Source organism: Talpa occidentalis, unplaced genomic scaffold (assembly GCF_014898055.3).
Source record: "Talpa occidentalis isolate TD23 unplaced genomic scaffold, MPIMG_talOcc4v2.1 talOcc4.3, whole genome shotgun sequence".
Classification (NCBI taxonomy): Eukaryota; Metazoa; Chordata; class Mammalia; order Eulipotyphla; family Talpidae; genus Talpa; species Talpa occidentalis.
In genome coordinates, this window is record NW_023603184.1 from 84424484 (window position 1) to 84448189 (window position 23706).

Sequence of the window (23706 nt, forward strand, 5' to 3'; positions counted from 1 at the left end):
CACTAGTACTATGGTTAAAAGCTGCCAAAATTATGATAGAGTCTGATAGGAGGTGTGTATTGCCTAATAAATAATATCATAGAAGGTAATAATTCCATATTAGTTACTAACTATCCAGAATGTAGAAGGCATGCAGAGTTGGGTCTAAGATATGGATGAAAAACAGCTCTGTGACATTTCTTAAGAATTATTCATTTTTTAATCTGAAAGTAAATCCAGACTTAGAAAGCTGAACTCTGCTTGGAGGCCTTGAAGAATTATATTAGAGAGCCATTTTTCTTTAGACCTTTAAGTTATAAATTAAAAAATTCTCCATGGAATTTTGGAATAAATCTCAGTTTTTAGACTCCTAAGACTTAGAGGGCACCTCTAAAAACTCACTTCATGGTCTTCATCTACTATCCTAGAAAGACACTGAAATTATGTTAGAGAGAAATGATCCTTCTCAACTTTGGAAAACCTTCATTGTTGGGTTAGTGTTCTTTTGTAATGAATTCTAGGATCTAGCTGTGCTCATTGGCAAGAAGTCCTTTTTTTTTTTTTTTTTTTTTTAATTGAGGTAACATTGGTTTGCAACACTGTATAATTAGAGGTATAAGTTCACACCCTTTCAGATGTAGCTTACCACACCCCACCCACCACCAAGTAACCTGTAGGCCTCCACCACTGGGTTCCCTCCCTTTGTACTCCACCCTTCTCTTCTCCTTCTGGAAGCCTCTATTCTATAGTCAGATTTCAAAGTTTGGTTTTGTCTATTCATTTGTTGTTTATTCTCTCTAGGTCTATTTTGGGCTTCTGGTAACAACTGAAATTCTCCTTCAAAGCTGGTCTTGAAGAAGTCCTTTCTCTGGGATAAAGTTATTTCTTCCAGATGCAGACAGTCAGTTTTTAATTGTTCTGCTGTTTTCCACACACACACACACACACACACACACACACACACACACACACACAGACTTAAGCTGATTATTCTTGAAGATCATTGTCAACTGCCCAATTTCTTCTATTTTTATCCTTTGGTTCTTTGAACTTTTTCAGTTTTTCTTCTCTCACATCCTATATCATCTCTCCAAACTTCTCCCCACCTAAAAATAAAGGTCAATACAATGGCAAAGTTTATTCAAAGGCAAAGGATGATACCATTGTGTCTTAGTCTATGGGGATTACACTGGGCAGAGAGAACACTCTTCTTTAGAAGGCCATCTGTCCACCATGTCCAAGAGGATCCCTCCAAGGAGATCTTTGGGACTGAACATAAACTCAACACAATTTACATCCCAAGTCCTGTTAGATCTTTTCAGAACTTTTAGTGTTGACATTCCTTTTGTTTCCCTTTTGGGCATTGGATTAACTTTTCCTATAGCAATTAAAATATATTTTCTCTGTTGACAGAGACCAGGTACTGCTATACTCAGCACACAATGGAAGTCTCGGGAAATAGCATCTCTGTCACCAAACGCTGCGTTCCGCTGGAAGAATGCTTGTCCACTGGCTGCAGAGACTCTGAGCATGAAGGCCACAAGGTCTGGGCAACAAAGTAAATGATGGGTACAGCACAGTCAGCCTTCCTCCACTTCAGATTCCTGCCAGTGCTCATGAGCAAATCTTTACCCCCCCCCCACCAATTTAGTCTGTCTTTTGACTATCTTGATCTATTTTGAAAAGATGTTTCCTATCCTATTTTCTCTAAAAGAATAAAAATTTATATCAGGGTATAGAAAACTGGTATAAATTATATTATAACCCCCACTTCACAGATGGTATAGCTGAGACAATGGAAGGTTGTAAACTGTATAATAACCAAATGGGAGGATATCAGAAGCAACCCATTTCCCTTGAAGTTTAGTGTGGGCTGAAGTTGGGGGTATGCAGGGTGGTGGGGGGGGGTGGGCAGTATTCATTCTGAACACATTGCTCCCAGAAGAAATTTCATCCCACACCTTATAAATGCAGGGTTGGTGTCTCCTTTGTAGAATGGATCATTTCAATTATAGTTTTGCACAACAGAGACAATTTCTTCAAAACACCCTGCCTCTTTTCAAGGCCTGCTTGTTTCTCATCACCCTTCTTTTTCTCTTCCTTTTTTTTAGGTCTGCACTTCCTGTTGTGAAGGAAATATCTGTAACTTGCCACTCCCCCGAAATGAAACTGAAGCTACATTTGCCACAACATCACCCATAAATCAGACAAATGGGCACCCACACAGCATGTCAGTGATCATGTCCTGCTTGTGGGTGTGGTTGGGACTCACATTATAGCAGTGCAGAGGCTCCCTGCACAGGTGTGATCATGGGCATCCCGATGATGCATCATCACGCATGAGTCATTGACCTGACGGTAGTTATGCGTGAAACTACAACACTCATGATGTCTTCACAGCCAAGCATTACCACTTACCTTAAGGAACAAGCATTGCTTCAGTGTAGTCATTTCAAGTCCAGCGCCTCATCAAAGCCAGCCTGTCCCCCAAACAAACCCTGACTTCTCTACCACAAACCTTTGTTTTTGCTCTGAGAAATAGTTCTGCATTTATTGAAGTCTGGGGCTCTTAATTTGGAGGACGTGCATGCGCCACTGGAAGTCCTGGGAACTTCTGAGATGTTAGGCAACATAGTCAAAGGATGAGCATAAATGTGTGATTTTGAGGATAAAGATAAAGGGCCACTGGTTTAAATACAATCACAAATTCATTTATAGATTCAGAATTGTGAAATGTACTCCAAAGTTGATAGACAATTTCCTTGGAGATTCTGACTACTTGTCCAATTTAATGTTTTCCACCATTCTTCTCCCAGTGTCGGGAATCATATCCCTCTGCTTTGTATGGGAGATTTTTGAAAAAGGCAATCATAAAAGTTTGTTCTATAGGAAGGGTAATTGAAGAGGGATTTTCCCAATGTAATCAAACTGGTATCCATAAAGTGACCGTTTATCCTTTCATATCATTGGGAAGATTGGCCTTGATTTCACACCTAGTTGTACTCCATGAAATCCTGGATTCTCCCTGGACTGTGAGTGTCCAAGGAGTCCCAAAACAGGGAGGGATTATTTTTTTTTTTTTCAGTCATGGGATTCTGTTCCTGTAGAGTTAATCTTGAAAGAGAGAGGATTTCGTAAGGAAAGGAGGGCAGTGTGTGGCGTTGACCCTGCTTCATTCTGAGGGTCCTATAAGTGGCTCGCCTAGATCTTCCTCCATCTCCATTTCTACTAACAAAGAGCCTTTCCCATTCTTCTACTTCAATCCCCAGTGACTTCAGGGAGAAGGTTCTGCATTCAGTTGTGTCAAGATTAATAGAGAAGAAAAGACATAATATCCTAGGATGAGAAATAGGTGGACAGTAAGGAAATGGTGAGATCAGTAAGGAAACCTAGTGGGAATTTTTTATTTCTTTTACGTAATAGTTTTTGAAGTAAATGGTCAAATTTTCACCCTCCTTCCTATATTTCTGGCACTCATGTTACAATTTTTTCTTCTTCTTTGTAAATCATTATACTGTATTTATTTTTGTATGGCATAACCAGAAGCTAAAATATATTGTAAAAACTCTATTCTGAACAAAACAATCAAATTAGAATACTTATTTTTCAATGGTGGTAGAGCTTGTAATATATGTTTGTTGAAAGTTATCTATAATACTTGCACCAGAATTGAAAAAAAAGTTAACTTATGTTGTGAGCAAAAATAATGCATTGACCTCAAGACTTTTGCTCATGGTTTCCTCAGTGGTGATGTCCCAGTAGTATTTGGGTGGCAACCATCACTGGTATGAGTTTCTCTGTAGGGTTGTGGGATGTGTTTGCAAGAAATTTGGTGGGGCCATTACTGATAAAGAGTAGTGTTGCCAGAGTCCATCTGCCTTGTACAGGAAAACGTCTCTGGCTCATAAAATGAGATACCCTCAGGTACCAGGAGTAACTCTGATACAAAGTGATCTAAATTGTATCAGATGGCCTTAATTCAGAGTTCAATAGGTTTATCAATATGTTTAGGGTAGGAGAATAGAGGGAGAGAAAGCAAGACATTTATTAAGTTCCTGGCACAGAGCCAGGAACTATGCTAAGCACTTTACAAGTTAGGTCATAAAACCCCTGCAAGAACCCTGTAAGGAATATTACTAGTATTTACACTTTACATATGAAGGTACTGTGTAAGAAGCTCAATAGTGTGAAGGCTTTTCACTCTGATTTAGTTTCTATAGGATGAAATGGGATTGAGAGGAAAGGAAGGTAGAATTACCATCCCTAGGAAAACTTCCAGGCCTGACTTCATGGGAATTTATCCATCTTTATCATATGGAGTTTATCTAGTCCTGTCTCTGCAGGATGCCATTTGCATGTATCCAAGGTGGTTTTCCTTTGAGGGGGTGGGTGGGCTTTCTCTATGGCTTTCTCATTCATTCCTATTTCTAAAAGAGAAGACAGGTTGATCTTACATATAAAGATGCTATAAGACAATGAAAATTTGATGTTGTACATACCTAAAATATCATTTTTATGCATGATCACAATCCACTGACACCTTCCAAGTACTGCATGTGATCTGAATAGGAGACAAAGTCCAAATGTTGGTTCTTAGTGAGAAAGCAACCACACCAAAGACTCACTGGCTGGTGTGCAGTGATCAGATCCACAATGGTGTGGACTCATCTGCTGCCCAGGGGTTGGGGTGGGGGGATGTCTGCAAGCTCCATACAAATGTGGCTATGTACAACCCATATGCCTGTCCAAATGGCTGGTGTTTCGTACTCTTGAAAGAAAGTGGTTTGCTCACCATCCCTAGCAGCAGGGAGCCAAGGAAGACCCAGGACAGGTCAGCCATCTGACTCTTCTACCACATTAAACCTTCCATTAAATCCCACCATTGCTGATGGCTAGAAGTGCAAAGAGCCATGATATGTATATTAATCTGTGTACCACTTATTTATTTTTAGACCACATTCATGTTAATATGGGATTGATGCTTAAATTTTGTAAATATTGTACATTTTGTAAATCAATGAATAAAGGTTTTAAGTGTATCTCACCAGGCTCCTCCTTGCAAATGCTCTTGTCACCAATGTTAAGGTGCCAGGTTACGTACAAGGCATTGGGTTTAGCATCCCTGGGAACATACTTCCAAGAGCTCACTTTCTAGTTGTACCTGTACCTCTGAATCATGTACAGTGTTGTAAACCAATGCAACCTCAATAAAAATAAATTTAAAAATATAACTTTCAAAAATACTTACATGAAAAGATACAAGATAACACACCCATGCCAAATGATTCATAGAGACAGTAAGCGCTGCAGAAAATTAAAGAAAGAAAGACCATCAGACTTTCAGGTCTGTAGTTTCCCTAGGAGATTTTCTTCTTAAATCATGAGATATAAGGAGAGAGAGAGAGAGAGCGCACGTGTGCGATCGCATGCGGTCTTATGTCTTATTTTATTCTTGGGGTGAATTATGTTAGTGATGTTACAATACAAACATTTTTCCCTTGATGCTTTCTTTTGCAGTGGGAAACAAACATTTAAATAGCATAAATGTCACTTTCCTTTATGCAATGCATTTATTGTATTTTTTTCCTAGTAAAATGATACCTTTTGAAAGTGATTTGGGAAACTTCAACTTGTTTGTGATTCGTAATTATTAAACATCATATATATTGTAATTTCTAGGAAACACAGGTTTCCTCCAAAGTTCAAGGTTCTACTAGGTTCTGGATCAGTGACAAGGTCGTTGCTCCTTAAAGTGTGCTAACTACATGAAGATAGCTCATACCACTAATCTCTGTGAGTAACTGTGTGTTTAATAAATACAGCACTGCAGGTAGACATCTTTTAGAAAATCTGATTTTGAAATATAGATTTACTTGGTAGCCCAATTGGGAGCTTTAAAAAATAATTTTATCTCTTCCTAACACACTTAAGATTTCATTTACAAATAACGTGTAGGGCATACCAGATATGTAAAGCAAGATATTGTACTTCAGTTGTATTATGTTAACTTCTGTCTGAAATACTTAGAGTTCTCAAAAGTGTTTTTAATAATGTTTTAAATAAATTTTAATTATTAAATTTAATAATTTTAATATTAAATTATTAATTTTGTTAAATTTAATAAATGTAATAATTAAATTTTTAAAATTTAATAGTTTTTAATAAATAAATAACTCACCTACCAGGGATAAAAACACTCTGAGCCTCTGTTGTTAATCCACACTGTAACTGGGAGAACCTGACCCTAGTGATTCAGCCATTTTTAGTCTAAGCTTGCATAGCTCACTGGGGTCAGGACTAAGGCATGAACAGAAAGCATCGTGATTTTAGCCTGGAGAACTCTCCATTGGAATCTACTAGAAAACAGATGTGTGATTTTTTGATTTAATATAAAAATTTCCGACATAATTTGGTGTTATAAAACCAACGTAGATTTCCAAAATCTCTTTCAAACGAAGCCTTCATTTCAACAGTTAATCTCTTTAGCTAATTTTAAAATTATGGCTTTTCCCATTAGCAAGTTACTATTGTCTTGATACTCTTGAAAATTATAACTCCACGTGCATTTGCAGGAATTAGGTGGGTTGGGGGTGACCTTTGTGCAGTGATATTTTAAACTGCCTAGAAACCTAAAATGCAGAGGCTGAAGTCATTTCTCAGGCCACAAAGTTGGAAAAACCTCATCTACCTCCTTTTATGCAGGACAAAGAGTCCCAAAGAACCCAATCTCTAAGAAAGCCACATTGCTGTGCTAACGGTAAAACTCGTCAAAATGTCCCTTCTTTCACATTCAAAGTGATTAAGATATGGGTACTGAGAAACAATCTAGCAGTTTCCTTTCCCTGTACCCTCAATGCAGGATTGGCAGTACTGAGGGAACCACCAGGGTAGTGAAGGGCAGAGAATAATCTAGACAGGGCAACCTTTAGACAGAGCAGGCTAGTCTGATGGCAATATAGATGTTCATTCTCAGCTGAGAAGAAAAGTATTCAGTGGAAATAACTATTTAAGAATCTTGGCCGAGGGCCTTCCTGGTGGCACAAGGAGTTAAACACCACACTATGAAGCAATCCGCAGCCTCTGCAGCGCGAGTTCGATACCCAGGCGGCCAGGGAGAAACCCACATGGCGAAGCAGACCTCTCCTGCCTCGCCCACCCACTGCTCCCCTCAGCAGTGTATTTCAATCAGTCTGCCTGTTGTGCTCCCCACTCTGTCTCTGGTGAATCCTCTCTCCCACCCCCGCCCCCCGCATCTCTTCCTGTACCCTGGTTCTTCTATGCATAAATAAATAAATCTTTAAAAAAAAAAAAAAAGAATCTTGGCCTAAAAAGCAGAATGATTTGTCTAAAGATTGTCAGTTATTTAGAAACTGATTCCTTGGCATACCCAGTGTGAGAAACTGACCTCCAAAAACCATGCTTGGGCCTCAAGTTCAGGCCTCCATTGCCATGGAAGATGGCAGGGATGGTGGTGTCTACTGGGGAAAATGTGTATGAAAAGTCACTCTGTTAACTCTAGGCAAAATGAATAAAGTATCACCAGACTTTAGACATGATGTCAAAAGAAGGGCTAAAAATAAGTCAGACCCTCACTAAATCCATTCATCTTTGATAACTCAAAACAGACTTACTGGGCCTCCCTGGTGGGGTTAAGCACCACACTATGAAGCAATCGCAGCCTCTGCAGCTTCAGTTCGATCCTGGCCAGCCAGGGAGATAACCACATGACGCAGCAGACCTCTCCTGTCTCGCCGGCTGCTCCCCTCATCAGTGTAATTCAGTCAATCTGCCTGTTCTGTTCCCCACTCTGTCTCTGGTAAATCCTCTCATCCCCCCCACACACACCTCTGGACTGTACCCCAGTTCTTGTATGCATAAATAAATCTTTAAAAAAACAAAAAACAGGGCTTCCCGGGTGGCGTAGCGGTTGAGCGCTGGGTTGCGAAGCTGCCTGCAGCCTCTGCAGTGCTGGTTCGATCCCCGGCCACCGGGTGAGGGTCCCACATGGTGCGCAGACCTCTCCTGCCGCCCGCTGCTCCCCTCAGCAGTGTACTTCAGTCCTTCTGCCTGCTCTGCTCTCTGCTCTGGCTCTGGTGAATTCTCCCACCCTCCCGCGCTTCTGACTGTACCCAGTGCTTGTATAAATAAATAAATAACTCTTAAAAAAAATTATCTTTAAAAAAAAGACAAAAAACAAAAAACAGACTTACTGTCTACCCTATCTCTCTACGGAGGGGCGTGACTATGAGGGTGTGGGCGTCCTCCCCACCCATGTGCTTTCTCCCTGGTTTCCCTGGGCGGGGATTACACCACGTCATGCTGTGATGGCGTCGGGTTCAGTTTCACAGCTGCACGCTGACCTGGTTTTGCTTCCACCCCAGCCTCTCCCAGCAATAAAATAGGACTGAGTGAGCAATTAGAAGCCTGCATCACAAAGTGGCGTGTGAAGATGAGTTGTATGAGGAAAAGGAACCTGATAAGGTGCTTCGCATTGAGATGTCTTGGGTGGAAGGAGCTGAGTTGACCTCAGTGGTCTGAGGGAGCACATTTGGGCTCACTCAGACTCACTCTGCGGGCATAGCCCCTGCACATGAAGAACCAGGATTATCCCTACTTTTTATTCCTGCTCCAAGACTCTGTTCCACAGTCACTCTGATGACAAACCTTAAAGGGGTGGGCCCATCCCTGACTTTACTATAATTTTTAATGAATTAATGATCCTGTATATGTTTTGCCACTGACTTAAATACCAAGGGTGTGCAGAGACACACCCTGTGTGAGCTGACAAAACCCAAGGGCCATGTGAGATGCATGACAGGCAGGACCTTTTTCTCTCTACAGTCAAATCATCCAATGTGCTGAAAGGTCTATTGGAGTATTAAGTCAGCGAGAAAAACACAGCTATTGTGTTTAGACCAGGGTTGGACTGAACATGTTGAGAACAGATTAGAGTACCTAATCAGATGAGCTGGCCCACTGTCACCTTCATTTTAGAAAAAAGGTAGAGTGAGGGCCTCTTAGCTAATTTTTCATATCTTGGGATATTGCATTTTGCTGGGGGTGTCTTTATGCACGTTACCAGTGAGGTAACATTGGTTAACAACACTGCATATGATTTAGAGGCATGATAACTCTTCACACCACACCCACCACTATGGTTTCCATTGTCAGCCATATTCCATTGAGCCCCATCTACACAGAAGAAATTCATTTAAATTGGATTATCGAGCAACAAATCTAAGAAGTGGTCTGTGGGATTAGACATATTTACTTTTCTCTAGTGCAAAGATCTTGACCAAGACGTCCTTGTCTTGCCAGGACCTGCATGTAGGGTCCATCTAAGTCCTCAACTTCCACTAACACTGCATTATCAATGTCTTGAGCTGCAATTTATAGGCACTCAGGGATGAACGACTTTACAAAAGTTTTAGTCCAACCCCTTGGTTCAATTGTCTTCAAACCTCCAACTTTCTGTTCATTCTCCACAAATGGCACTCCTCCTACTTTACATGGAAGATAGAAATAAGCAACAGAGGATGCACTGACTTATTGCTGCCAAAATGTGTGCCTCCTTCTGTCCACACTGATGCTCTCTGTGGCCCAAATGAGGCGGGTAAGATTAATCCTTCCTCCTATACATTGGGCCCTCTCACTTCTACCCTCCTCAAGGACCTCACTGAATAGATTGCCCACCACTCCCTACCCCACATGCTAGCTTGGTCCAGACTACTGTAACATTTCCATCCCCATTAGAACATATTAAAAGCAAGATGAAACCCTATATCCCCCGCCAGTGACCTCCTATTTCTTACTATACTCCACAGCCAAACTTCTTAAATGAGGTCGATGCTCATTGTCTTTGGTCTTCTGAGCCCACTGTGAATTCACTGAATTAACTAATGAAAGTTAGGCTCCTCAGCCCTGTATAACTTCTTTGTACTCGTCACACCTAAAGACTCGGCATCATTCAACACTTCCACTATGCGGTCCTTGTTGAATCACTCCTGGTACCTTTCCTGCACCACCCTCTCCCGGAATCTTTTCTACTGCCTCTATTTTTCTAAGATTCTTTTAAGCATTATCCTCCTCTCCACAAATTTAAATGTCAATATTTGGTGACAAGTGTCCTCGTTCTGTGTTCTCACCTAGGTGATTCCCACTTGACCATTATTTAAACCTTTTAGTCACTTGTCAATGGCTGCCAAATGTTTATCTCCCCCTAAGACTCTCTTGCTGTAAGCTCCATGGGCACAAGCTCAATTATCTGCTTTACTCATTCGTTGCAGTCGTGCCATCATGCACCACCCAGATCTCCTTTCTTTTTTTTCTTTTTTTTTTTTTAAGATTTATTTATTTTTACAAGCACTGGGGTACAGGCCAGAGGCGCAGGAAAGTGAGAGAATTCACCAGAAACAGAGCAGGGAGCAGAACAGGCAGAAGGACCGAAATACACTGCTGAGAGGAGCAGCGGGTGAGACAGGAGCGGTCTGGCCCGTCATGTGGATATCTCCCTGGCCAGCTGGGAATCGAACCGGAGCTGCAGAGGCTGCGGACAGCTTCACAGCGCTGCGCTCAACCCGCTGCACCAGCGGGGAGGCCCCAGATCTCCTTTCAGGAATGAACGACTTATATGCTCAACTGCTGGATGCATAACCACCCACAGCCTTCAGCTAGACACCCTTCTCATGAAATGAAGGGGTTGAAGAGAGTTGTCTCACCAAGGTAATTTCCTCACCCAGGGTCATGCCCCTCCCCAGACCAGCCTGCATCCAATCACTTAACAAAGTAGGGAGATAGAGTTCCAGCCATCTCACCCCAACTTGGGATTCCTTTGAAGATTAGATCCCATCCTTACAGCTGTGCATGCACTGACTGTTTTCATTAAGATTTTGCTGCAGTTGAATTTCACCATCTGCCAAATTCTGCTTTCATCATCTCCCTTCCATGGGTGCTGATCCCCAAAGGAATCCCTGTCAATCTCTCGCTTATTAATTTCCAAGTCAGAGTCTACTTTCCAGGGACCCCAACCTACAATATTCCATATTCCCAGCACCTTACACAAGATCTAGAACACAGTGGGTGCCCAATAAGCATTTGTTGAATAAATACATGAAATAATGAAAAAAGATTAAGGGATAAACTCAAAGCATCACAGCTAGTTAGTGGCAGAATATGGGTTAAAAATCAAAGTTTTCCTTCTGCTGTTACTGTTCTACTTCTGACACATTTTCACTTATTAGATTTGCAACAAAAATTTTATAATGTCAAATGCTGCAAAACTAGCATCTCTTGATGGTTACAGCATAAATTGTTAAAGCTCTTTGCAAAACAATTTGGCATTATATGTTGAGAGCATGGACATATCCTGACCCAATAACCCTATTTCTGTAAATGGCCTGTAATATGGGAACACTGTTATGAGGAAATTTGTTCCTTTCAGCACTTTCCTTGTAATTCAGCACAGTACTTTGTAATTAAAAAAATAAATAAATAAAAATTCAGGACAACCTAAATGTGCAAAAGTAGGGAAATGGTTAATAACAGCACATCCACTGGGTATATATAGTCTCGTCAAAAATGATTGCTCTAAAGACATTTTCAATGTCAAATGAAAATAGCAGCCTAGAAGTTGTATGTTCAGTGTGCCGTACTATCTAGGAAGTGAATATATACATTAAAAAATACTTAGAGGAAATAAACCAAAATATTTTCTTTGCTTGTTATGGTAAACATTTTTCTTAAATGTTTTTTAAGACATTTAACATTTTAAATCAATTTTTATGTAATGTGGTTATATCACTTTATAATGAAATCCATTACTTTATGTTCATAAATATGATAAACAGCTAAAGTAGTGGTTGTTATAAATTGGTGTTTCATTTTCATTGTTGTTGGTAAGCAGGAACAGGTCTCACAGTCCCAGACCCTCGTTCTTAACCTTGGCTGCCTACAGCAGTCGCCTTAAAATCTACTGATTTTCGGGTACCCCCTAGAAATTTGTATTGTGCAAATCTTAGATTAGAAAATGTGAATAACATGATTTCTTATGCTTTTTAAAAATTAAGTTAATGTTAGTTTATAGCACTCTGTTTTAGGAGTTAGAAGTTCAAACCTCCACTAACGTATGTTTTCATATCATGTCCACCACCAAAGCCCCAATAATCCTCTACCATATTCCATTGGGTCCACTTCCTCCTCAGTTGTTCCCCCAACACCCATCCCCTTTGGTTGCCTCTGTTTTGCAGTCAGATGTTTAAGGGTTTGTTTTTGGCAGACCTTTTGTATTGTTTCTTTATATTCCACATATAAGTGAAACAATCCAGTATTTGTCTTTCTCCTTCTGATTTATTTTTTTATAGTATTAACCTTCTAGTTCCATCTATGGAAAACATTTTTAATTGTTTTTTTATAGGTGCTTATTTCAAAATAATTCCAAACTTACATTAAGTTTGAAGATAATTCATTAATCTTTAAATTTTGTCACAATTTTTCATTCTCTTTCTTATATATAAGAACTAATTTTCTCTTAAAACCACCTTAAGAGGGCCTCCCCAGTGGCGCAGCGGTTGAGCACTGGGTTGCGAAGCTGCCCGCACCTCTGCAGCGCCGGTTTGATCCCCAGCTGCTCCCCGGCCAGGCCAGCAGAGGAGGGTCCCACATGGCGCGCAGACCTCTCCTGCCGCCCGCTGCTCCCCTCAGCAGTGTGCTTCAGTCCTTCTGCCTGCTCTGCTCCCCACTCTGGCTCTGGTGAATTCTCTTACCCTCCCGCACTTCTGACTGTACCCAGTCCTTGTATAAATAAATAAATAAATAAATAAATAAATAAATAAATAAATAAATAAATAAATAATAAAATCTTTAAAAAAAAAAAACCACCTTAAGAAAGGTTGCATACACTATGCTTCTTTACCCTGTAATACTTCAATATTTTCTGAAGAAAAAGATATTCTCTTCCATAACCTAGTTCAGTTATCAAAGTCAAGAAATTCATGTTGAGACAATCATTTATAATCCATATTCTGATGCTAAGCTGAGCATTGGACAAGGCCTCCATTCCATGGAGGAATTGGCTGCCTTCCAATTGTAACCATGGCAATAAAAATCCAAATATCCAAAGTAGTAGGAATGAATCCTTACAGCAGGAACCATCCCTGACTTTCCTCCCTTCCAATCTGTGAGCTCCCCTATATCCTTCTAACCAATCTTCTTTTATTCTAATGAAGTCCTTAAGTTAGCTGAGGCAATTTCTATTGCTTGCCACCCAGGAGCCCTGTTCTTTTGGACATTTACATAGTGGAAGGTCCAACAATGCAAAAATACTTTGAAAAACTAGTGAGTGCTAATTAACAAAGTGAGGTTTATGAGGTTAAGGGGTAGGGAGGATGGAGACGGTGTTAAAAGTGTATAAGGAACTGTGGATGGAAAAAGAAACTTGTTCAATGTTAAAATATCTAAAAGAAATACCAACAAAAAAAATGAAAAAATCGGAGCAGAAAGCATAAATGAAAACCTGCTTCTCCCAATATTCGAGAGAGCCACATGGACTGGGACTGCCTTCGGAGTTGCAAATTTGAAAGCATACTCCATTATTGATATTTCCCTATGCCTGGAGAGCCTGCCAGATGGAAGCCCAGCAGAGACTTGTTAAGTCTAGGCCTGTCGCTGAAGTTTCCCCAGGTCTGAGGAGGGAGAACCTGTCTATAGCCCAGGGGACCCACCCTAGCCTCCGGGGGGATGTCAGAAGCCTTCTTTGTCTGGCATTCCAGTATCCAGGCATTCAGGTGCAATGCTGTCGCTGCTCTGTGATAAAGGAACTCTGGATCAGGGAATGTCTGTCTCAGCTTGTCTGCTCAGCTCCTGGAGTTGTGAGCTGCATATTTCCCTAGAGGAAGAAAAATACTGAAAAAAAAAAAAAAAAAAAAAAAAGATTTTGTCTCTCTGCTTTTTGCTCTCCAACTTAGGTTGGCAGAATGTGTGGGAATGTCAAGGAAAGAAGGAAGTGAGGTCTTAATGTTCCCTTGAGTTTAAAAACACTAGGTTTCTCTTTCTTCTTTCTGACTTACTCTTCTCAAAAGCTTATGAACTACTGGTTCACAAGAATGATTCAGAAGACCCATTAAACAGAAAGAAGGCTTAGATTCAAACCCCGCTGCAAACAGAATAAAATGCAGGGAGTGACTGTGTGCTATTTGTGGTTGCTTTAACATTCTATTAAACCTGTGGTACATCTTATTATCATTGTTACAAATCCAGAAAATAGAGTATACATTGCAGTGAAAAAGAGAATTGTGAAATGAAAGGAGCATCAGCTTTGGATTAACAGGCTTGGACTTGAGTCATAGTTCAGTCACCAAAGTGCTAAGTGACCCCAGGCAAAGTTCTTCACATTGTTTTCAGAGTCAAAAGACAATAGAAAGCTCTCAGCACTGAACCCAGCATGCGGTGAGCGCACAACAGTCATTAGCTTTGTGTAAGTGTTGATCTCTCCTAGCTGGCTCCTTGAGGACAGGAGCATAACCTTTGAACCTCTTGCAGCTGGCATACAGTAGCTGCTTTTTAAATTTCTGCTGATTTGAATTGGATAAACCTATAGTAATGATATGTCATCTGATATAAGTTTTAAATTCATTAACAGACTTATTTCAGAGTTGAGAAATGGATGAGAACAGAAGGGGATCTGACTTGGCTATTCTGTGTTGATAAATCATTCCCAACCTTTATCTTATTGCAAAAGGAGTGACCTAGGACCTTCCGGGTGGATCAGCAGGTTGAGCACAGCACTGTGAAGCTGTCTGCAGCCTCTGCAGCGTGGGTTTGATTCCCGCTGCCCAGGGGGATACCCACATGGCTTGGCAGACCTCTCCTGTCTCACCCACTGCTCCCCTCAGCAGTGCTTTCCATCTGTCTGCCTGTTCTGCTCCCCGCTGTCTCTGGTGAATCCTCTCACCCTCCCGCTCCTCTGGCCTGTACCCCAGCTCTTGTTTAAATAAAATAAAAAATCTTTAAAAATATATATTTAAAAAAAAGAAGTGACATAATGTAGATGCATTGAAACTGGAGGTATGTCTAATGTCATGCAAGAATTGTCATGGTCGCCAAGGTATTTGTCCAGTGGAAAATCTATTCTCCAGAGGTCCAAAATGCCTTTCATAGAAACAGAGAGTGTTATAGAGCAGCCCCGATATTGAACGGGTTCCTGGCTGTGGGTCCTCACCCGCGCACTTAAAAGGGACTTAAGAATACTCCACTACAGGCATACACAAAAGGTTAATAAAAGGTTTATTTACAAGGGAAAAGGAAATAAGGAAAATGTACAACTCAGGGAGAAAATAGGGAAATAAAGTCTTTAATGTGTCCTACCCTATCCGACGACCTGGAAACCCAAAGTCACTCTCAGAGCTGGCCAGACGCTGTGAGCTGGCGGAGAGCCAAAATGGGGATCCCCCAAAGCCCACCTGTCTGCCTTTTATATCAACCTGGCTGCTTAACCCACCCTCAGATCCCAGCCACCTTCCCTTTGGTGGTGATGGGATTTGGAGTTCCCAGTGTCTTTGGCTTTGGCCTGGGGTGGGGGTGGAGTCCACAAAGCCTGTATGGAATTAGCTTTAGGACATCCTTTTCCCCCTAACAAGAGCAAAAAACTTGAGTCCCATGGAAAGATCACAAATGACTGAAAAACCAGGTACAAGCATAGGGCCTCAAGAGATCCAAAGTTACCACATAATCTGTGCAAACCTACCCTGTAGAACAGGGCAAAATTTTTATTAAAATGAGTAGATCAAGGCTTTCTGGTTGTTCTTTGGGCACACAGCTAAGCAAAGATTAAAAATGGCATTAAAAATAATCACTCTAGGGCCTCCCCAGTGCGCAGTGGTTGAGCTTTGGGTTGCGAAGCTGCCCGCGGCCTCTGCAGAGCCTATTCGATCCCAGCCGCTGGGCAAGGGTCCCACATGGTGCGCAGACCTCTCCTGCTGCCCTCTGCTCCCCTGTTCTTCGGTACTTCTGTAACTGCCCCTCTCCCTGTCCTGTAACACTTCTGCCTGTTCTGCACTCCGCTCTGGTTCTGGTGAATTCTCTCACCCTCCTGCACTTCTGACTGTACCCAGGGCATGTATAAATAAATAAATAGATAGATAGATAAATAAATAAATAAAAGTTTAAATAATAATAATAATAATAATAATCATTCTAGCTCAGGCCAATAATTGTAGGACCAGTACAAGATATAAAAGGAGAAACACGTCCAAGCCAGCTAAGTGAGTAGTTTATGTGAAAAGGGTTGTATATTGCAAATGATTCCCCATTTTTAGCATTATTATTTTTCTATGTCTCTCTTGGCTTGTTGGTTTAGTTCTGCCAATGCCCAGACTATACACATCTGGGCCAATGGTGGTAATAAAGTCCCAAACCTGCCAACATCTAGTTAGCTTTTCAGTCTTGTTCTGATTTTGGGTGAAGGCATATTGTCAGATCTACAGGAAGAAATGCTGTACACTTGGAACTTATATGTTATAAACCAGTATTACTTCATTAAGTATTTTTTAATTAAAAATATAAAATGAAAATAGAAATAAAGCTGAAGGAAGGAAGGAAGGAAGGAAGGAAGGAAGGAAGGAAGGAAGGAAGGAAGGAAGGAAGGAAGGAAGGAGGAAGGAAGGAAGGAGGAAGGAAGGAAGGAAGGAAGGAAGGAAGGAAGGAAGGAAGGAAGGGTAACTGAGCCCATCAGCTCAAATCTAAAGGACTTACAGTACAACTGATCACAGTTAAGGGGTAGGGAAGGATGACTTGTTTCCGTTGTAAGCTGGAGTGGAAAAGGTCATGCCTCATGCTCCTGAGGAGAGAAAACCTTTTGTAATTCTGTAATGAAATGGTGCATTGATAGGACTATAAAAAAAACAGCAATGCTCTTAGCACTTTTTTTTTTCACTTAGCACAAACTGAGTAATGCATTGGAAAAACATTAACTTGATTACAGTTACCTCTTTCTTGTGGATTTAATACACTTGTTGAGATGAAAAATGAACAGTAAGATCAAGAATTGGTGTTGAAAGGGAATTTCTTTTAGATGTTTGAGGAACAGTGATGCTGGACATGCCCCAGCTACTCATCATACTGCACTGTGGGTGACAGCACAATTGCTTCTCTCTTGGCTTGCTGGTCATTTGTGACTTGGAAATATTCTTGTTAGGGCATCAGTGTATATGGACATGAGATTCTTACTTTTCACATCAGGAAGCCTGTTTTCTATGTCAGGACACTGACGCAGTGACTTTGAGTTCTTCCAGAGCCTACCAGTTCATCCTGTATTAATAATAGAGTCATTCTGAAGGAGTATGGCTTCCGTATTTATGCACATATTATCTTCCCTGATAATCGTATCAAAAAGGTGAACTTGGTAACATCCCCATTTGTTTGAAGGGAATACAGACAATGAATGTTAAGTGTTAATGTTAACACAAGATAAAGTCAGATTCAGCAGGCAAAGATTATGGTTTCGAGGAATCATCTAATTGTTACAGGGCAGGGAGAGGGGCACTCTAGAACCCCCAAACCTGCCTGTTCTAACTAGGTTCTGCCATTCTTCGTAAAGACAAAACATACTCTAGTGCATACGATCTTTAATAGAAAGGAAATTGAATACAATTAATGTGCAACAAAGAAAAGACAAAGAATATAGTTTTCAAATCAAGCACCTGAAGTTATCCATCCTCTCGTGGGTAAAAGTCCAGCCAAACAGGGTTGGTCCAGAGCAAGGCCCGAAAGCCTGCCACAAGTCTAAAGCATCTTCGGGCGGAGGCCCACAGAAAAGTGTCAGAAACAGTCAGGCAAGTTTGGGAGGAAAGAACAAAATCAAAATCAAAATAAAAGCTGCCATTGGTAACCTTCCCATGGATCTCTCACCCACCTCTGTTTCAAGTGTCTCCTTCCATGTCCCCCAGTCTCTGGAAGTTTGTTCCTTTCTTTCTTCCTATCTCTGCCTTCTCTCCAGCTTGTCCTCCTCTCTACTCAGCTTCACCCTCCCTTGGGTGGGGACAGGGAACTGGAACAGCCCCTCACCCTGGGAACCACCCAGTTATAATATCTCTGTAGATCTTAGGATCATTGCCTGACAAAGGAATTGAAATACAATGAGTGGTCTTAATTTTTTTTCCGACAACCAACTCTACCAATTCTTTGCCAATGAATACACTTCTAATATATACAAAAACATAAATGAAATAGGTTACACAAAAATATATGGAACTTCCCAACATATATTTTCTATATTCCATCTAGTTTATTATTTAAAAAAAAATCCTATTTGTGACCAACCACATTGACTTCAGGAGCCACTAATGGATTGCAGTTTAACAGTTTAACGTTTGAAAAACAATGAACTATGCAATGCTAATGACCCTTCCAGGGTTTCTTTCCTCTTATGCACCCAAAGCCAAGAAATCAGGACTCATGCCTGGTGTAGTCTCCTCCCTCTCACTGCTCAGCTGTTAAGACAGGGTAAGGCCGTCTTCCTCCACATTCACTGCCATATTAATTCATCCTAGTGTAGTCTACAATCTTCCTGTGATTGATTCAGTTATTTAAAAAATTGATTAATTTATGTCACAAACCCTTTGGTTTGGGAAAACAAATCTGTTTTTTTTTTAAAGATTTATTTTAGTTATTTATGCATACAAGAGCTAGGGTGTAGGCCAGAGGTCGGAGGCGGGGGAGGTGGGGATGAGAGGATTCACCAGGACAAAGTGGGGGGCAGAACAGGCAGATTGACTGAAATACACTGCTGAGGGGAGCAGCAGGTGAGTCAGAAGAGGACTGGTGGGCCATGTGGGTCAGCTCCCTGGCTAGGGATCAAACTCTTAATGCAGTGGTTGCAGATAGCTTCATAGTGCTGAGACTTAACCACTTGCATCAGCAGGGAGGCCCCAAATCTGGGTTTTGACCCAAACGTCACTAAACACTCACTCTAATCTTCAATCTCCTTGCTTGAACAATCGGAAAAATGAGGTTGTTGTGAGAATCAACCATGAATGTTGGAAGTCTACCACAGCACAGCACAGGCATCATGAGTGCATCAAAGACTCTCAAAAATGATACTCCATGCCAGGTGTGCCAGGCCCAGGATTGGCACTGGTAACAAAAGCACTCCATCTGGAGTGCATCCCTGAGGGACTCTAGTGGTTCTCTTGCTCACCTTCTCTTTTTGTTTTGTAAACGGTCTTTTAAATTTAGCAATATATTACAAATATTTTTCTGTTGGCAAGTAGGTTTGTAGGAGATAACTATTAATGCTTGGTTAGTATTCCATTTTATATTTGGATCATAATTTATTTTACCATTTCCCTATTTTTTAGGCATTTCTAATTTTTTACTTTGATAAATTTTTATATAACGATAATATATGAGCACTGAATTATGAAGTAGAGAAGTTTTTAATTAGAAAAGTAAAATCTTCCCCCCATTCTACAACCCCTTCTCTCCATTCTGCACAATAACCCTTATTAATAATTTATTGAGCATGTTCATATATATTTCTAATGCATACACAAGCAATTTTCAATAATATTTATGTATCTGTGCAACTGGTATCTGTGCAACTTGGTAATACCGACTTCTGCAATAGGCTTTTTTTTTAAATTAGTATATTTGGCAGGTCTTTTGTTGCCTGTATATGTAGAAATACTTCATTCTTTAAGAGGCTGTATGAATTCAACTGTATGATGGACCATATTTATTTACTCCATCCCATATGAGCCATATTCAACATATCCTGGAAGTTCTTTCTAGATTTTGCTCTCATAAACAATTATGCCATTAACACCTGTGCACCCTCTTGAGCTAGCTCTAGAACATCTGTTGGAGTGTAATGATCTCATGCATTTAAAATTTTGATTTATATTGCTGAATTATACTCTAGAAAGTTGTATCAATTTAGGATTATATCAACAGTGTATAACAGTGTTTCTCTTTGTATACCCTTCCTAAACATGGTTTTATCAACATTTTATATTTGTGATTTCTCTTTTACCTCATTAGGAAATATTAACAAGAATGTTTAATTCAGTTGAGGAAAGTAGATGTATGAATAAGAGGGATTAATGCTCTTACAAATCTTGGAATAATTTTGGGGGAGTTGTTCATAGGGTAAGCCATCCTGCTTCCAGAAGAGATTTGACTGACCATTGGCTGCCTGCATAACACACTGTTTTCTGAAGGTTCAAGAACCACCATATGTTAATTGTGACTCAAATGGTATAACACAAAATGGAATATCATATCTGGGTTCTGGTGAACACAAACTATGTTGACTCTGATGTGAATGATTTTACTTCCTCCCCTTTATTCCACCAGCTGAGAGGAAAATAAAACTACCCCTTGCTGCCTAGGGCTTGGTTTATGAAGAAAAGAATTTTGGCAGCCCAAATGGAATTCAACACTCTTACCTTTTGCAGAACAGATGCTGAAATTCTGTTAAGAGCAGCTTAGGGTCCTCTGGTTATTTGGATTAACCCACTTTTCACTTTCAAGGAGAAGAAAATCCAGCTACCTCCTGTCTTAGTTACTAAAAATTTTAATATACTGGTTGTTCCTAATATTCTAATAATATTTTAGAAATTCTAAAAATTGAAAATAATCATTATGCTAGGGGGAAATGATGTCCTGAACAAACTCCACAAATAGGTTTTACGGATCCCACCCCTACCCCATACTGAAGAGATACAAGACACCAAAGACTACAAATCCCATAAACTCGGGATTGCTGGCTACTGAGGGTGGAGTTAAGCAACCAGCTAGGTATATAACCAGACATGTGGGTCTTGGGGATGCTTTTTTTTCACTGGCTTTCAGTATGCTATTGGGGTTCCAGTTCAATGGAACTGGTAGGAAACATTCAATTTATATCTCTACCTTTCTCCCTGAGTTATTCATTTCTTCATTTCCCCTTTTTGTGTGTACCTGCAGTTGGTCTTATTATATGTCCCTTCTAAGTGTGCGGATGAGGACCCACAGTCAGGCAACCCATTTCACATTGGGTTTGCCCTGTAACAATTGCAGTCATGTGTTTCTGATTCTGGTTTAAAATATGTATCCATGATGATAACAAATAGGACTGGCATATTGATTTCTCATCAGCATATAATGCTTGGTATTGAAAGAGAGTTATTTTGATACATGGAATGTTCTTACATGTAGTGAGTAAAATGATGTCTGTTTCTACTAAAATTAAATAGATACAAGACCCAACTCATGCCACACTTTGGTGTTTACAGAGAATTTTTATTACTTTCCGTGGTCAGTTTCTATGTCCTCCAGAACAGCACCCCTGCCAAGCACCACATCTCTATGAAAGCTGTATTTTCTCTCTCTCTCTCTCTGTAACTGTGCAACCCTTTGTCTTGCTCCTATACAAGAGCATAATTATGGGCAGACTTGGGGGATGTGACCACTTTCAAGGAATATTTAATGAAAGATCTGTCTTCCTGGTAAAACTGCTGAGGGTCACTAATAGCAAAATCAGTAGGAAAATTATTATACTAATTGGGAAATTCTAGTTTCCAACCAGTGATACAGAAAAGATAGGAAACAATATGGTCTCTTCAACCAACAATGATCACTTGTAACCGGGCCGAAATGTGTTCAAGATCGCCCTGGAACTTTGGAACTTATTATTGACTCAGGAAATTCTGGGTCTTTAAAATCCTAATCTTTTTCAAAAACGACCAGAGGCTACTTGTCAACTTGTGTGCTGTGATATTATAACTTAAGGTAACAAATATGTATTTGGCCTTAATCCAAACAGAGCTCTTAGAACCCTTACAAATTCCTAAGTAAAGGGGTCTTTTATTATGCGTATGAGGTGACTTTGGATCCCAGTAAGAATGGGAGTTGGTTGCTAGGAGACCCAACTAATGGTTAAAGGGTTGGAACTTTCAGCTCCACCCTTCGATTTCCAGGGAGATGCAAAGGACTAGAGACTGAGTTCAGTCATCAATGGTCAAAAAATTAATCTTTTTTGCCTATGTAATGACACCTTGAGAAAACCCCCAAAGGACAACTTTCACAGAACTTGCAGGTTGGAGATGCTGGGAGAGTGGTGTGTGCCGGAGAGAGAGCATGTAAGCTCTGAGCATGGTTTCCCTGTATCTTGCCCTAGGCATTTCTCCCATCAGGCTGCTCCTCAGTTATATCCCTTAATAACAAACTTATTATCTAGTAAGTAAAATGTTCCCCTGAGTCCTATGAACCACTCTCAAGAAAGCGCAGATGGCGACATGGCCTTGCGCTTGACATCTGAAGTGTAGAGGGGGCAGTATTGTAGGACTGAGCTTCCAACCTGTGGAATTGTAACAGGTCCCCAGGGAGAGGGTAGTTTCCAGGTCCTCTGTCCCACCCAAGGAAGGGTGGAGCTGAGTAGGGAGGAGGAGAGATAGGAAGGAGCAAAGAAGGAGACCTGGAGGAGGCATATGGACCAGAGACATGTGAAGAAGCTGTGTTTGCTTCTCAGCCTTACACTTGTACCAGGGACTTGGGGGACATGAAATAGATGTGGGTTAGACACCCATGGGGACATTAACAATGGCAGCCTTTATCTTGATTTTGATTTTGTTCCTTTTGTCCCAGACATACTGAGCCCCTTCTGCCCCTTTCCTTGGTTCCCCAGCAGGAGGTGCCTCAGACTTGTGGCAGGCTTTCTGGCTTCAGGGGTCCTGCTTTGGGCCAACACTGTTTGGCCGGGCATTGTGGATGGATAACTTTGATGCTTGATTTGAAAACTATGTATTTTCTCTTTTTATTGCACACTGTTTTTTTTTTTTTTTTTTATAGAGGCATGTTTTATTTATTTATTTATTTGTTCGTTTATACATGCACTGGGTACAGTCAGAAGCACGGGAGGGTGAGAGAATTCACCAGAGCCAGAGCAGGGAGCAGAGCAGGCAGAAGGACCGAAGTACACTGCTGAGGGGAGCAGCGGGCGGCAGGAGAGGTCTGCGCGCCATGTGGGACCCTCCTCTGGTGGCCAGGGAGCAGCCGGGGATCGAACCGGCACTGCAGAGGCTGCGGGCAGCTTCGCAACCCAGCGCTCAACCGCTGCGCCACCGGGGAAACCCTGCACACTATTTGTTTTAAAGTTCCTTTCCAGGGGACCTCCCCTGTGGCGCAGTGAGTTGAGCACTGTGCTGTGAAGCTATCCGAAGCTTCTGCAGCACCGGCTCGACCCACATGGCGCGGCAGACCTCTCCTGTCTCCCCCACTGCTCCCCTCAGTGTATTTCAGTGGATCTGCCTGTTCTGCTCCCCACTCTGTCTCTGGTGAATTCTCTCACCCTTCCGCGTCTCTGGCCTGTACCCCGGTTCTTGTATAAATAAATAAAAATCTTTAAAAAAAAAAAGTTCCTTTCCATTAAAGGTCTTACTCACTAAAGTATGTTTTATCATGATGTGGATGACAGAACCTATTTAAAGCTGGCAGTTTGTGGGATTAAGGGGTTCCCCTCACCCTGCCCTGTGATATAACGAGCTTCCTGGGAAAAAGTACCAGATTTTCATAGGATGCCCAGCTGATGTCAGGAGCACTGACTGGTGGTGTGAGGGGAATGCCCTACCCACTACACATTATAAGAGAGTCCAGAATCTGAATAGTACCAGAGACAGACTATTGTCTACATGTGGTCTTACACAAAAAAGCGGCCAACCCATGGCAATACGCCCTCTCACCTTCTCTAGAGCACAG

The 23706-nt window shown here is 41.1% G+C and overlaps 1 protein-coding gene and 1 long non-coding RNA gene across 3 annotated transcripts in view; one reads left to right on the forward strand and one right to left on the reverse strand.

The window, feature by feature from the left end:
* Positions 1-2425, forward strand: part of LYPD6 (LY6/PLAUR domain containing 6) — a 113809-nt gene extending 111384 nt beyond the window's left edge. For both annotated transcript variants that reach the window (XM_037523315.2, XM_037523316.2), the window contains exons 4-5: positions 1393-1523; positions 2091-2425. In XM_037523315.2, the coding sequence (XP_037379212.1) occupies positions 1393-1523; positions 2091-2258 (299 nt within the window). In that variant the 3' untranslated portion in view covers positions 2259-2425. The remainder of the gene's footprint in view (positions 1-1392; positions 1524-2090) is intronic.
* Positions 1000-18005, reverse strand: LOC119255820 (uncharacterized). Its single transcript, XR_005127549.2, has 5 exons — positions 17885-18005; positions 16726-16810; positions 5228-5283; positions 4479-4540; positions 1000-1085 (listed from the first exon to the last, which is right to left on the reverse strand). It is a non-coding gene; the product is annotated as an uncharacterized LOC119255820 (long non-coding RNA).
* Positions 18006-23706: the final 5701 nt, after the last annotated feature.